General features: G+C 45.3%; 1 protein-coding gene across 1 annotated transcript in view; it reads right to left on the bottom strand.

Moving 5' to 3' along the window:
* Positions 1-136: 136 nt before the first annotated feature.
* mbd6 (methyl-CpG binding domain protein 6) overlaps positions 137-15,377 on the bottom strand; it is a 73,651-nt gene continuing 58,410 nt past the window's right edge. The window contains exons 6-10 of the mRNA XM_060918800.1: positions 7,811-8,028; positions 6,567-7,712; positions 6,140-6,213; positions 4,118-4,193; positions 137-850 (exon numbers count right to left, since the gene is read on the bottom strand). Coding sequence (XP_060774783.1) covers positions 773-850; positions 4,118-4,193; positions 6,140-6,213; positions 6,567-7,712; positions 7,811-8,028 — 1,592 coding nt within the window. The 3' untranslated portion in view covers positions 137-772. The remainder of the gene's footprint in view (positions 851-4,117; positions 4,194-6,139; positions 6,214-6,566; positions 7,713-7,810; positions 8,029-15,377) is intronic.

Consider the following 15,377-nt stretch of genomic DNA (forward strand, 5'->3'; position numbering starts at 1 on the left):
GGTCCAAACACTTTAGTCAGTCCTCCACGGAGCATGTCCTGTTCAGCTGGTGAAGTCCACTCATTTACACACACACACACAGAGCTGTGAACAGCCATTCTGTTACACTCTCATGAGTGTATGACATTGTTTAAGGTTATCTCCATTCCCACCAGTTATAGCCACACACACACACACACACACACACTCCAAAAGAAGCACATAAACTCATCCGACTGACTCTATTTCATCCTATTCACACGTGGCCATATGGGCCGAGAACCCGAATAGAAAACAGCACGTTGGTAGACGTTTTCTGCTTTGATTTTTTTTGTACAACTCAAGATAAAGTATGCATTGTCTGCTTGTACATGGCATTATCGTACAATATTTACATTTCTTCCCAAGATTTCTCCATGAAATTTCTGTATTGTCTATATACACATTGAAAATGTATCAGAAATATTTGGACTGTCTATTCTCTTAAATGCAGTACTTTTTTTTTTTTCCTTTTTCCATATTTTCTTTGTATTCTAGAAAAAAATAGTTCTTCAGTGAGTTGTAGTCAAATCGCCACCATTTCTGATTGGCTTTATCCAGCACCTGTCAGTCACTTTGTGAGGGCGGGGCCTTGATGAGTCATCTGCTAGGACATAGCACCAGGTCTGAGTTAAACACACAGAGAGAGAGAGAGAAAGAGAGAGAGAGAGAGAGAGAGAGAGACAAAGAACACGAGTGTGTGTTTAGATTCTGTGAGGCTGGATTCTGTTCTGGTCACTTCTCTCTCTCTCTGTTATCTGGAGATCTTCCTCCTTTTGGGTTTGGGCAGTTTCATCTGCCGTTCGCGATCTCTTGAGGACATTGGATGAACCTGCAAAACAAAGAAAAAAAAAATTGAACAAAAACCTGTCAGTCAGTCATCGCTATTACACTCACTTGTGACTTTTTTTTTTTTAATTTCCTGACCAATCAGGTTAGAAGTCCGGGTTGAGGAGCAAACACGGAGGACAAGGCGCAGATGGGAAATTTGTCCTTCGGGACGGAATATGAGGAGATGGGGGGAAAAAACAATTCCTTGCAAATACACACTGATATCTCAATCTAAACAGACAGACAAATGTCAATTTTTGGACTTTTTCCAATACAAAACAGCCTCGTCTTTGATCTGCATTAAATCTCATCTAGAGAGCAAGCTTGACTTGATATATTTTTTTAACCATCCCTGAGACACGTATGAACTAGGGATGGCGAAAACTAAAAAAAATCTTGACCGACCACCGGGCCTCATTAGCCGGTTAAAGTCGGTTAACCTATGAGTTTAACAGGGATGCAAACGGCGCGCCTTTTGGCGGATGCCGCCTTTTTCACGGCTGAATCGTGCAGATCGGTTTTTTTTTGGGGGGGGGGGGGGGGGGGGGGGGGGGCGGGCGTTGGAGTATCTGAATAATTTCAACGGCATTTGCTTATTTAGTAATTTTAATACAGAATTTACTCTGATGAAATTATTCAGACACTCCAACGCCCCCCCCCAAAAAAAAACGGATCTGCACGATTCAGCCGTGAAAAAGTCGGCATCTGCGCCTTTAGTTTGTGTGGAGAGATATGATCTGCAGTAACATGCATTGTTGGCTACAGACCGAAACATACTTTCAGAATGCACTGGCCAAGGCAGGACTAAACTCCATGTGCCTTCTAATAATAAAAAAAAAAAACAGAATAGTAATTTGTAAGCTAAAAAGCCTGTCTCTACACTTTTTTCTCGCCGAGTGGCAGCTGTCTTCAACTGGGGCGGGAGATGACTGAATGGGTGTTTCTGATTTGTCAGCTGTCTTCAACTGGGGCGGGAGGGCGGGACATGACTGAATGGGTGTTTCTGATTTGTCAGCTGTCGTCCTTACACCGCATGGCATGCCCCAAGCATTTACAACACACAATTCCAGGTTCTCCGCTCCAAAATCAGCAGCTTCAAAATGATTTTTTTTTTTTAACCGACAACCAAAAAAAAATTAACCAGTTGACGTCGATTCGGTCAACCACCGGTCAAACGGTCATCGGTTAACATCCCTAGTATGAACTGATCGTTTTTAAAAAAGCACAGATGTTCCAAGCGGACTCGGAGCAGCTCGTTTCACAAGAACGTCACTGCCCTCTCATTTAACATTTACTCGGAGGCGAGAGGTTCGATGACCCTTTAGCGTCGTAATTTTTGAGCGTCAGAACACGTGCCATTTTCTCATCGCTATCTTGCAACCAGGAACAAACGTTGCAGAAACGGTTGTTCCGGCTTTTCGATGCGCCCGAGGTGACACGAGAGCAATCTCTATTGGGGCCAAACGGACTAATTTGGCAAAAATACGGCTCAGTCGCCTTTCTACTAGAGCACGCCCGAAATAGGCTTTATAGGACCGGTACAGAGTTAGATATTTGGGGATTTAAAAATCCAATACTGATGTATCTGCTGATATTCTTTTTTTTTCCCAGAAACACAAAGATTTTCCCATAACATTTATTTTAAATTTTCAAGAGTCCTCACCAACGACAGGAAATTATACAGTTTAAAAAAACAAACAAAAAACTTTTGTCATCATAAACGGTACTTTAAACAAAAGTATGGTACATCAAAGATATTACACGGCTGCGTGAAAATACAAACTTTGTCTTCGAGTGGTAAACGTATACTTCACGAGCGAGCAAGTGATATATTTTCAACACGAGAACATAAACTTCGTATCTTTGCACCGCTGTGTAATGTTCCTGATATCATATGGACACGTCCACCAAAAAACAAACAAACAAAAAAAAAACCCTGCATGTTAATCAAAAGCATTTTAATTTTGGACCGGTTCGCCATTTTGACAACGTGCGTCTCGTCGGTGGGAAAACGCTGGGAGTCGTTATACATACGGGCCACTTTTTCCAGGGAATAAAAACCTGTTCTATTCCCTTCTGACGGGGTTCGTTCGTTCCTACGAGTATTACGTCGCTCTACCCAACGCAGAACGAGCGTCGAATCCAGTTTACGATATCGCATGGTTGTCGAGACAACACGATGTCACACGTCGGAGACGTAAAACTTCCGTGCCAGCGAGCGACTGTGACAATTTGTAAACAAACATGGCCGCCAGGTTTGCTTCGTTAAATACGGAAGATTTTGAGAGAATTTTGAAAGACGCGTCGAACAACCAAAAGGAACGTGTGCGTATAATAATAATAATAATGGCTTTTTTTCGTGGTACATTCGTGTCTCCCAGTAAAACGCTCGTGTCTACGTGATATAATTAAATACAGGCCACTCTGTGTCAGTCAGCCGATTGTTGCCATTTGTGGCATTCCGAACACGCGTTACTGACGGTGGACAAACTACGCGACGATGACACTCGTAACGCGGTCGAAGGATCCGTCTTGTGTCTGCCCGTTTCTTTAGTTGTCGTTCATCGGCCGTTATAAAACGATGACGCGGACTCGTCCGAAGTTAGTTCGTACGGGTCGATAATACCGGCGCTCCGATTTACCGGTCAGGGTCTCCTTTCTACAAAGTATACAGAGTATGTAAAGCGACGATTTGAATTGTCGTGGAGCTACTCTGCCAATTCTCCTTTCTTTCACTGTGAATAAAACGAGAGATCGGACTTTTTAAAAACCGCGCTCCGACGAGCGGTTTCTCTCACGGCTACCGAGCGACCAGGTAGGAGATTGGTTCTTCGTCTGTGGTCGGGGTGAAGACGGAGCGATGGAACCCGATGGCTAATTCTGACCGTTACTTTGGCAGATCTGACTATCAGTTCGAAACACTACCTTCAGCCCTGCTCAACTCGAACACTGGTGATGCGAGGGGGGGAAAAAAACAAAAAACAATTCAGAAACTGTGGATTTTACTCTCTCGTACGCTATAGTTACTTTTTGTGTCGATTCTAAAACTTTAGAGCGACAAACACTTCTTTACAGAAAAGTCAAAGAGCCGATATGATTTACGGGAGCAGGAGGAGTTCCTGCAGACTCGTCATAATTTACAGCGTTAAATCGTGACGCTCGTACCGACACGAGTAATTACCACGCAACCATCACGAGTCAGAGCGGTGCGTCTCGAATGGCTCCGTAATCGATAACACGTTCAAGTCAGAGAATCTGATTTACTCACAGTGCCTGACATCTTGTCCAGCTCACTCATGGCTTCCTGGATAGCAGCTTCCAAATGATTATTCAATTTCCCAGCTCTGAAAAAGGAGACAGAGAAGAAAAGAAAACGCTGAGACGAAAGATGACGTATAGCTCTTCCCGGCCGCGGAGGAAGCGGAACCGGCAGGGCCGCCGGCTGCGGTTCCTCTCCTCGCCGGCGGATGGCACGACGCGTGACCGGGAACAAAATTTCAGCACCAGAGACACGACTCCCGACTTCGGCTCACGCGTCGCTATCGGCCGTTCGACGTTTACCTCTCGCGTCGATGAAGCGAACCGCGACGAGATCGGATACGTTTCTAGGCCTGGCGGTGTCGAGGACATCGTAACGTTTGCTGGTCTTTTGAAAAATGACGCGTACGTATTCTTACTTGCCGCTATATCGGACGAGTCCGTCGTTTGCGAGCCCGGGTCTCGACGTTAACTCGACACCTAAACGGCCTCAAAAAATGTCCCCCCCCCCCCCCCCCCCGAATTTCCTTTTGCCCTAAAATTTTGCGGTATTTCGGCCATCACGGTTCAAGGCAATACCGATGTGCTTTCTCAGGGTATAATTGAGTTATTTAGACAAAAAACTTTTTTTTTCCCAAAAACCATTTATTTTTAAAAACTTTTATTTCCGCAACAGAACAAGACACGAAACGTAAACCAATATACGTAAAGACTTATGTACGGTACTAGTACGTCACGCGTCTTTTTATATAGCGTTTAGGACACAAAACACACTTTGTTTTGCCCAGCAACGACTAGCGATATCGCAAAGATGCGTTATAAAACTAAAAACGTTATAAAACCGGAGTCTGTAGCGCAGTACCATCTTATCGTTCAGTCTGCCGTTGCGTTTAGGAGGAAATTAAACGACCCGTCCTCATCTTCACACGCATGATGGGCCAACGTCTAATGATAGACGGGGTAAGATAGATTTATCTATGGGATTATTCACTACGTAAACGATATATATTTACTGCAGAGGGTTTGGTTTACTATTTGAGACGCAAAAGCACGTCTTTCCATTCATCGAACGTACTCACCACTAGCTTTTATAATTACGGGGCGATTATAGTTACTGTACGACACCAGCTACAACCGGAACGTGCCGATTCTGTTCGCGTTCGTAATTATCGCACCGTCCACCGTTAGATAAGATTAAAATTAAATCTTAGAACGTTGTTTGAAAGTCTAGAGCAAGACATTTTGTTTGAAAAAGAAGGTACATTCCAACACGTAGCTAACGCTAGGCCACAACTCTGCACCGTCGCGCCGGTCGTTTTGAGGAATTTTGGACGGATCGGAACCGCTAGTAAACTCTAATTTCCGCGTATACCTATCCTCCGACTGAGATCGTCCGAGTAGTCCGGTAGCGGAGCTTTTTTAGCTGTAGTTTTCTTCGGACGACAGCTACAGACGCCTTCGCTTGTCTTGTTCTTCTGTGACGAAAAGCACAAATGTGCACGCGCGTCTGAAACGAGCCAATCCGAATCACTGTTACAAATTGAGAAGCAAAACAAACAAACAAACAAAAAACGGCGATCACGGGGGAGGCGAGGACGCTGGTTAACGCGTCTTGTCACGTACTCGCTCGAAAATCATTTTTGCGCTTAAAGAAGCCGACCGTAGATGCGCCCGAACGGGCTCAACTCGCTAAAACGTTTCCGCCTGAGCGACTCGGTCGGGCAAATCGGGCAACGCCCGGCGTCAAGGCTCGGAGCCGACTGAAACGTTTGCGGTGCGTGTCGCGTTTCCCTTATTCCCGCGAGACGAGCGCGACAGCCGTCGTGCGCCGCTCTGATGTCGTGGGGGGTGGGCACCGTTATCACTTGCGCAGTTACAATGGCATTTAATACAAGAAAAACGTATCTAAAGGATTTCAAATATAATGGTCAAGTTCTGCTGTTAACTTCTAAAGTCTGCCCACGTCCCCCGAGTTATAATTTGACGTTATCACAGAAATGAACACACACACACAGAGATGAGAATTACTTACTTTCTACTCCTCTTGGCAGCTCTGTTCAGCGCCTCCAGGTCCTGCGTTAGTGTTTTCAACTTCTCAGGCTCCACCTAGGTGACATTAATAACGTTTTTAATCATCGTTTTCTCCTAGAACGAGACCAAGTCGGCGTCGACTCCCGATCGTTGGAGAAAACACGGGAGGGGAACGCGCAGGCCTCCTCCCGAACGACAACGTTTCCAAATGCATACGCTTATGTTAACACAGTTTGCGTGCTTTGTTTTAAAAGGTGAACTCTGACAACAATTTAAACCCAAACAGAGCATAAAGAGCGTACGTGCTACGTCACAGGAAAAAAAAAATCTGCAAGTTTTTCAATTAAAACGCCATTGTTGGCTTTCAGATAATAACATCTCTAACAAGTAAGGAAAGCATCGAGCCACCAGATCTGCTTCTGCCTCACCTTGGCCTGGTCGGACAGCTGCGCGCCGGGATTGCGGCCGTGCTCGTCCCCTACTAGTTTGTTAGGCCAGGGAGGGAAACCCTTAATCGGCCAGACGAGTTCGCCGACGTTGAAGCCTCTCGGCCGGTAGTGCAGAAGTTCGGCCGAGGGCGAATCCGGGTGGCGAAGCTCCTCCTCGCTGCTCAGGCTCTTGGTGTCCGAGGGGCTGGGTGCGCAGTGCCCGTTAAAGTGCCCGTTGAAGTGGGCGTAGTCCTTCAGCAGCGGTCCCTCCAAGCTGGTCGAGGAGCCGGGGGACTGGTCGTCGCCTGTAAGCGGATCGCTGTAGCTGCCTCGCACGCACAGAGGCGGGCCGCCGTTCACGTGAGCGCAACGCTCCACCGTCTGCTCCAGCCGCTCTTTGAAATTGACGTGGAGGGGAAGCTGGTTGTACCGGAAGTTTCCGGGGTTTCCGTCGCCCGCCGGATCGGACGACTCGTGGCGCTGCGGGGTCGCGTCCGCGCCGCCCGGCGCTCTCTCCCCACCGTCGCTGCACGGGCTGCTGCGCACCTGCGCCGAACATTCCAGAAACTCTTCTCCCCTCCAATGGGCGTGACCGGGCTCTTCCCACTGCTGCCCGGGCGAGCGGAAGTAGTCGTGCGCTTCTGTGCTGTCGGGCGTGCGCTTGCCCTGCTCCGAGGTCCTGCGCACACGGTTGTTTCGAGTCGAGGGCAGAGGCCGAGCGCAGGGCTGGACCAGCGCGTCTGCACCTTCGTGCCCGCGCGGCCCACGGACGACCGCGTTGACGGCATTCGGCAAACCGTGCGGCTCTCCGATGGAGGCGGTGAAGGCGGTCATGGCTCTCAGCGCAGGCACAGGGCTGCCCCGCGTTCCGCTACTGCCCACCGACGTCGTGCCGATACCCGCTTGCAGGCCTTTACCGGCCGTGTCCGCCGCCGTCCGGTACAGGGCGTCCGCCGCCTCCGCGCCGACGCTCAGTAACCGCTCCGACCCCTGTCCTCTAGCGCCTGCTGCCAACGTGACCTCGTTCTGCCCCTGGAGCTCTTGCGGACCTTCCTGGAACGTCCCCGGCTCGGCAGGAAGCGACGTCGCACCGGGCCGCGAGCTCATCTGCGTACGGGAGATCGGGGTGCCGTCCGCCACGCATCCCTGGAACAGACGAGTCAAAAGAACAACACCGTTCAGGTTAAGTTCGTTTGCAGCTTAAAGAGCGAGACGAATTTTAGACCAGCTTTTCACAGCCTCACCTGGTAGTCCTGGTACAGACAGCCCATGCTGTTGGAGGTGTTATTCTCAGCAAACTGCGTTTCTGAATAAGCATGCCCCTGGGTCTGGTACGGGGAAACCCCACGCATGCTCTGGAGTGCCGGATGCAGCGGGTGCTGCTGGAACACGTGTCCCGTGCTGCTCATGATGCTGCCCATCTGAGGATTTCCTATACTGCAGTTCAGCGACGATGTATTACCTGTCAGGAATAAAACAAACATGTGTCAAAAAAACCAAACAAAAAAACCAAACAAACAAAAAAAGGTGAACCCGGAGCGCTTTGCATGCACCGACAAACCTAGTTCGACTCAGTCGCTGCAAATTTGGAGGGCGGGCGGCAGCCGCACTCACTGTCCGTGTTCTGTCGAACAGCCGTTCTATTCAGTACATAGTTGATATTATTACCGCTGTTCCGTAGAAGAGAGCAAAAATAAAAAGCACGCGTACTTAAATCCATGTGCACAGCCATGAAACGCACTCACAGTGCCGAAAGCAATGTTGAAGTTAACATGTTTTAATCGAGTCTGGCCCCTAGAGGGCGCTCTCTGCGCTTACAGTTCCAGCTGGTGCGATTGGCCCTCCGCTCTCCAGATGGCACAAAGTCTGCTGTGAGCGCTCTGGCTTTCTCTCAGCATGTATTCCTTTCTCTACCTCTGTCTTCCTTTCCCAGTCTGGCTGATGCGCTCTTGCTCTCCTCCCCCCCCCCTTTCCGAATAAAGCGTCTAAGGCTGCCAGATGGCATGGTAGGTGAGCGAGTATCTCTCCCAATCTCTGTATGTATAGCCAACACCTGCCCCAAAGAGATCGGCGGTGAACGTCACCCAAGTAAATGTTAATAATGAATAAACAAACACTGACAGAGACCAGTCAGGCTTATCTACGGTACATCAAGCATTAATTATAACCTCAATCTTTTAATATTCGCATGCAGAATTACCTCAGGGCGACACTGCGTTTTCGTGCACGTCACAAACGTTAAATCATATTCAACGCTTATGAAAAGCTGTTGAAAAAAATCCATGAAATCTGCCTCAACAATTAGGTTCAAGACATGTATACCATTAGTCTGAGCTCTGCCTATACACACACACACAAAAAAAAAAAAAAACCCGGTGAGCTGCGGGGTCCAAGCACCGTTTCAGAGTTACAGTACATAAAACACGAAAGCTGCTCAAATTTTGTGACTTGACAAAATAGTCATAACGCTTGAGCTTACTAAATAGTCAAGCTTGGTGACTGTTGAAGCGCTGGCTCCATTATTTTAATCTTGTGAAACAAATCTGATTGGGTGACTTGGAGAAACAGCCAGGTCGTCACGAGAAATAAAACAACGTTCAGACAAAACAGCAGACCGAACTTCAGGCTGATCGGACTTGCAATTCCGGAGAAACGGGGAGATCAACTCCAGTCAACGAGTCACAAGTTAGAGCCGCTTGAATAAACTGAGCTCTAACGTGCAAGAACGCGCATGTGGCGGCCAGGTCGTTGAAAGAGCTCGACGTTTTTAACAATTATCAAGGCTCAGACACAACTCGGTATTTTGACATGGATTTTTGGGAAGATCTGCCGCAAGTTGCATCAAAACATCGTTTTGCATATCATGCAAATGTGTCAAATACCACAAGAGCGCACGCGTGTAAAAACAAATGTCCAACATTTGTTTATCGTTTAGTAAAGCAAATGTTTTTCATCGCTTCGTCCAAGTAAAAATTCCTGGTGGATTTACAACCCCGATTCCAAAAAAGTTGGGACAAAGTACAAATTGTAAATAAAAACGGAATGCAATAATTTACAAATCTCAAAAACTGATATTGTATTCACAATAGAACATAGACAACATATCAAATGTCGAAAGTGAGACATTTTGAAATTTCATGCCAAATATTGGCTCATTTGAAATTTCATGACAGCAACACATCTCAAAAAAGTTGGGACAGGGGCAATAAGAGGCTGGAAAAGTTAAAGGTACAAAAAAGGAACAGCTGGAGGACCAAATTGCAACTCATTAGGTCAATTGGCAATAGGTCATTAACATGACTGGGTATAAAAAGAGCATCTTGGAGTGGCAGCGGCTCTCAGAAGTAAAGATGGGAAGAGGATCACCAATCCCCCTAATTCTGCACCGACAAATAGTGGAGCAATATCAGAAAGGAGTTCGACAGTGTAAAATTGCAAAGAGTTTGAACATATCATCATCTACAGTGCATAATATCATCAAAAGATTCAGAGAATCTGGAAGAATCTCTGTGCGTAAGGGTCAAGGCCGGAAAACCATACTGGGTGCCCGTGATCTTCGGGCCCTTAGACGGCACTGCATCACATACAGGCATGCTTCTGTATTGGAAATCACAAAATGGGCTCAGGAATATTTCCAGAGAACATTATCTGTGAACACGATTCACCGTGTCATCCGCCATTGCCAGCTAAAACTCTATAGTTCAAAGAAGAAGCCGTATCTAAACACGATCCAGAAGCGCAGACGTCTTCTCTGGGCCAAGGCTCATTTAAAATGGACTGTGGCAAAGTGGAAAACTGTTCTGTGGTCAGACGAATCAAAATTTGAAGTTCTTTATGGAAAATCAGGAACGCCGTGTCATTCGGATTAAAGAGGAGAAGGACGACCCGAGTTGTTATCGGCGCTCAGTTCAGAAGCCTGCATCTCTGATGGTATGGGGTTGCATTAGTGCGAGTGGCATGGGCAGCTTACACATCTGGAAAGACACCGTCAATGCTGAAAGGTATATCCAGGTTCTAGAGCAACATATGCTCCCATCCAGACGACGTCTCTTTCAGGGAAGACCTTGCATTTTCCAACATGACAATGCCAAACCACATACTGCATCAATTACAGCATCATGGCTGCGTAGAAGAAGGGTCCGGGTACTGAACTGGCCAGCCTGCAGTCCAGATCTTTCACCCATAGAAAACATTTGGCGCATCATAAAACGGAAGATACGACACACACACAAAAAAAAAAAAAAAGACAGTTGAGCAACTAGAATCCTACATTAGACAAGAACGGGTCAACATTCCTATCCCTAAACTTGAGCAACTTGTCTCCTCAGTCCCCAGACGTTTACAGACTGTTGTAAAGAGAAAAGGGGATGTCTCACAGTGGTAAACATGGCCTTGTCCCAACTTTTTTGAGATGTGTTGTCATGAAATTTAAAATCACTTAATTTTTCTCTTTAAACGATACATTTTCTCAGTTTAAACATTTGATATGTCATCTATGTTCTATTCTGAATAAAATACGGAATTTTGAAACTTCCACATCATTGCATTCCGTTTTTATTTACAATTTGTACTTTGTCCCAACTTTTTTGGAATCGGGGTTGTACAAAAATTTACTGAAAGCGATTTTCTTTCTTTCTTCGAATAAATGGCATACAGATGAGTAAATTTATTTCGTTTATCAGTCGATCGACACAATTAGCCATAAAATACCATTCATGGCACAGCTAATTTACATTCGACACCTGCAAATTTTTTTTTTTAAATAAAACCAGCAGCTCAGACACCCGAAAACAACAAAATGATAAAACGGTGAGAGCGCACATCCTCAGGCATGCGCCAAATCTTCCATTAATGCAGCTCAGACACAACAGACGTACGACAACTTATCCTTCGTTTGTGGGGTGCCATTACTTTTGTCCAAACCGAATCGCTCGTCTGAATTCACGGAACTGTTTGAAATCAATTTATTTCAGGTCATTAATACTCACAAAAACGGTCACTACATTTGTGTGTCGAGTTTAAATAAATCGGTGATTTAGCAGTAACTCGTCCCCAGTACGATTTCAAGCTAACAAAAATCAGGTTCATGTGAGCGAGTCTTCTTACATGAAGAGGAAAAAAACAAAAAAAACACCCCACAAAATCGGGAGCTCTCTGAGGATGTCAAGTTCCACAACTTGACACCATTGGTTTGAAAGTAGAGCCCTGCACTCCCGCGGGAGTCCCGCGGGACCCGACGCAAAGCAGTGCGGCGCGGGACAAATTTTGAAAGCTCATTGCGGGCGCAGGCGGGAGGGGGAGTGCACAATGCGGGAGCGGGCGGGAGAGGTGATAAGCTGCAGTCCTGCAAACTAAAAACGTGTTTAAAATAAAATTTATAAATTATTAATTTATGTCTATCATATATAATTTGTGCTGGATATTTTATTTGGCATTAATAACATTTTAAGATGCCCAAATTTGCGGATGTGGTCTCATCTCGCGTACGTTTCCGATTCCTTTCCGCTCTTCCGTGTTTGAGATCTCCGATCATGGCAGAAGAGCAGAGCTCCTCTAGTGAAGCTCACAGTGCTTCAGAAGTAAGTGCTGCTTTAAAAAGAGGTACATTTACCGTTAAAAAGTCAAGAGTCCTGAAATCAGACATTTGGAAGTCGTTCTCACTCGTGTACGACGCACCCCTGAACGCGAGCTGTAGATATTTATGCTCAAATCCACTCAAAGTAGGGGGCGGGGCACCATCAAGCTGTATCTTTAAATTAATTATATTAATTTCTTATAGGTCCACTTGTATTTCCTAGAATGTAAATGTGAGGAGCTATGTGCAATGTACAATATTCTTAATATCCACTGTAGATTTTGGTAGGTGTGTTGGGCATCTCTGTAAAGCCTCAGCTGCGCATGCCGCCTGGCAACGTTCGTGAGAAATAACACGAACGTCTGCATCATGCGGGATTTGCGGGCGGGAGCAGGACAAAATATGGCAGGCGCGGGCGGGAGCGGGACTGAAAATCATAATTCTTTGCGGGAGCGGGACTGCACAATGCGGGCTGAAAATTCTGTCCCGCGCAGACCTCTATTTGAAAGCACTCGCTTTCCGGTTATCAAAAATATTGGAACACGTGCCGGACCAGCGTTTCTTGTTGTCCAGGTGAGCCCTGTTGAATAATCATTTAAAGGATTGAGAGCTTTGAATGTCTAATCCCAGTTTGGGTTCTGCGTTTTGACCTTATTGTTGCAAAGGATAGATCGACAGGAAGACCGGAGAGCTGTCCATGGGAGAAAATGGAGAAAAATCGTTCAGAGCTGTTACACGAACGTCAGGCATCGCCAAAACGACGTTTCGGAACGTCCTGAAAATAAATACTCTCGTGAATGACCGACAAATAAATTAATTCGTATTGCGCTTGATAAACGAGGTCCGGTTTATTTTTTTGTGAGAATATGAAATAATTTAATATTTATCAATGCTCCACCACTACTCTGTTGTTAGAACTAACAACTTGCAAGTTTAATTTAAAAAGCATCGATGCTATCTGTCACTTTGCTACCGGAAAATGGAATGAAAGTAATAGTTTTGCTTCTCGCAGCGATGCTACTAGAAAAAGAAATCTATTTACTGATTGGATTTAAGTCTACCTTGAGGTTTATCATTATTAGATTGCTTAAGTGCATGTAAACACAATGATTTAATTAAAAAAAAAAAAAAAAAAAAAAGGTTTAGATGATTGGCAAAACATTTTGTACATCGAGTACCTTAGAGTTGAAATAAAATTACACATCACTGGGTGTTTAAAAAAAATAAAAAAAATTAAATTCCGAATACAGCTCTCTCAACACAAAACGGTTCCTTGCAAAAGTATTCACTCCCTGGGAGTTCTCTCACTTTGTTGCATTACGACCCAGGATTAAAATCGATTCTGACTTGTATTTAATGTAACAGGCCGAATGAAACAGTCCAAACTGTTGAAGTGGAATTGGAAAAATAAAAACCTTGGTGTAGAAAAAAAAAAAAGCAAACCTTAAACGTTATGAGTGCATATGTATTTACCCCCTTTGCAATGAAACCCCTTAATAAGAGCTGGTCCAACCAATTAACTTCAAAAACATAATTAGTTCATTAAAGTGCCATTCCACCATTGGATGTATTCTTTGGCATAAAATACAATATATTTTATGACAACATGACTAGACAGAGAAATCTTTTAGCTTCAAAATGATATATCAAACATAATTTGACAACGACAAGTATATTAATTTTGCGACCAAAGTCACCTACCCTTTTAATTTCCGCGCGGTAGTGAAACGTGATGTCATCGGCAGGTTTTCCTTCTTGTGTACCACGTCACGTGTGACGTGGCACAGATTATCAGCAATAGCGGATAGAACGCGATTTCCACTTGTCGATTGCTGTGCCGATATTCACCATCGACCGTCTCCTTTGGGCATCACTTGCTATTTTCCTTCGCTTCTTTTCCGAAGCTGACAATCGCGTTCTATCCGCCATTGCTGATAATCTGTGCCACGTCACACGTGACGTGGTACACAAGAAGGAAAACCTGCCGATGACATCACGTTTCACTACCGCGCGGAAATTAAAAGGGTAGGTGACTTTGGTCGCAAAATTAATATACTTGTCGTTGTCAAAAAATTATGTTTGATATATCATTTTGAAACTAAAAGATTTCTCTGTCTAGTCATGTTGTCATAAAATATATTGTATTTTATGCCAAAAAAATACATCCAATGGTGGAATGGCACTTTAAGGTCCACCTGTGTGGAATCCGAGCGTCACATGATCGCTCACACGCCGTCAGTATATGTACACGTCTGTTCTGAAAGGTCCCAAGTCTGCAACACCACTAAGCAAGAAGCTGTCCAAACAGGTCAGAGACAAAGTTGTTTTCCGTAATTAAATATGACAATACTTGAACTTTTTTTTTTAATATTAACCTTTATCAACACTGCCTGCCACCCCCCAAAAGGATTTAAACAAGCAAATATTTAAGAGCCTTTGATTGGATAATTATAGCAGCGATTAATAGGTTTCAGCTGGCAACGATTCTTTTAACCCGAACCGACGCAGCGAGCAGCTTCTCGTTTCTTATACGGCCGTGTCAGAAGACGCATCACACGGTCGTGGAAAAAATTTGCAGTTTCAGGTGGTCAAATTATTGGCCTGCATCACGCAAAGAAAACGGATTGCTGAAATTACTAGAACTGGGTGAAGAACCGTTCAACGTATGACAAACTCCAAAAGGACAGCGGTGAACAACTTCACGGAAGAAACGTGGTCTTTTCTTCCATGAAAAAAAAAAAAAAAATCTTGACTGACCGTGATCAGAGATCACGGCCGTGTCGAATAGCGAAATTAAGAGCATTTCCACACTCGCCCACAATGCAACGAGAGAATCGCCACTTGTTAGCGAGACTAATTGAAGGAAAAAGGCTTCAATTTCAGAGGGAGCATAAAAATTGGATTCTGGAGCAAGGGGAAAAAGGTCATGTGGTCTGACGAGTCCAGATCGACCCTATCCCTGAGTGATGGGCGTGTCGGCGTAAGAAGGGAAGCTCATAAAGTGATGTGCCCATCGTGCATAGTGGCCACTGTACGAGCCTCTGGAGGCAGCGGTACGATCTGGGGTTCCTTCAGTCGGTCAGGTCGAGGCTCAGCAACGTCACGTGGCAATAAAACGAAGTCGGCCGACGACCCGGACGACCAAATTATCATCACGTCAGTGGATTTTTTTTCTTCCCTGATGGCACAGGAATAAAATCGGGGCTCAGATTTCGAAAAAGAGTGGTTCACGAAGC

Source organism: Neoarius graeffei, chromosome 4 (assembly GCF_027579695.1).
Source record: "Neoarius graeffei isolate fNeoGra1 chromosome 4, fNeoGra1.pri, whole genome shotgun sequence".
Lineage (NCBI taxonomy): Eukaryota > Metazoa > Chordata > Actinopteri > Siluriformes > Ariidae > Neoarius > Neoarius graeffei.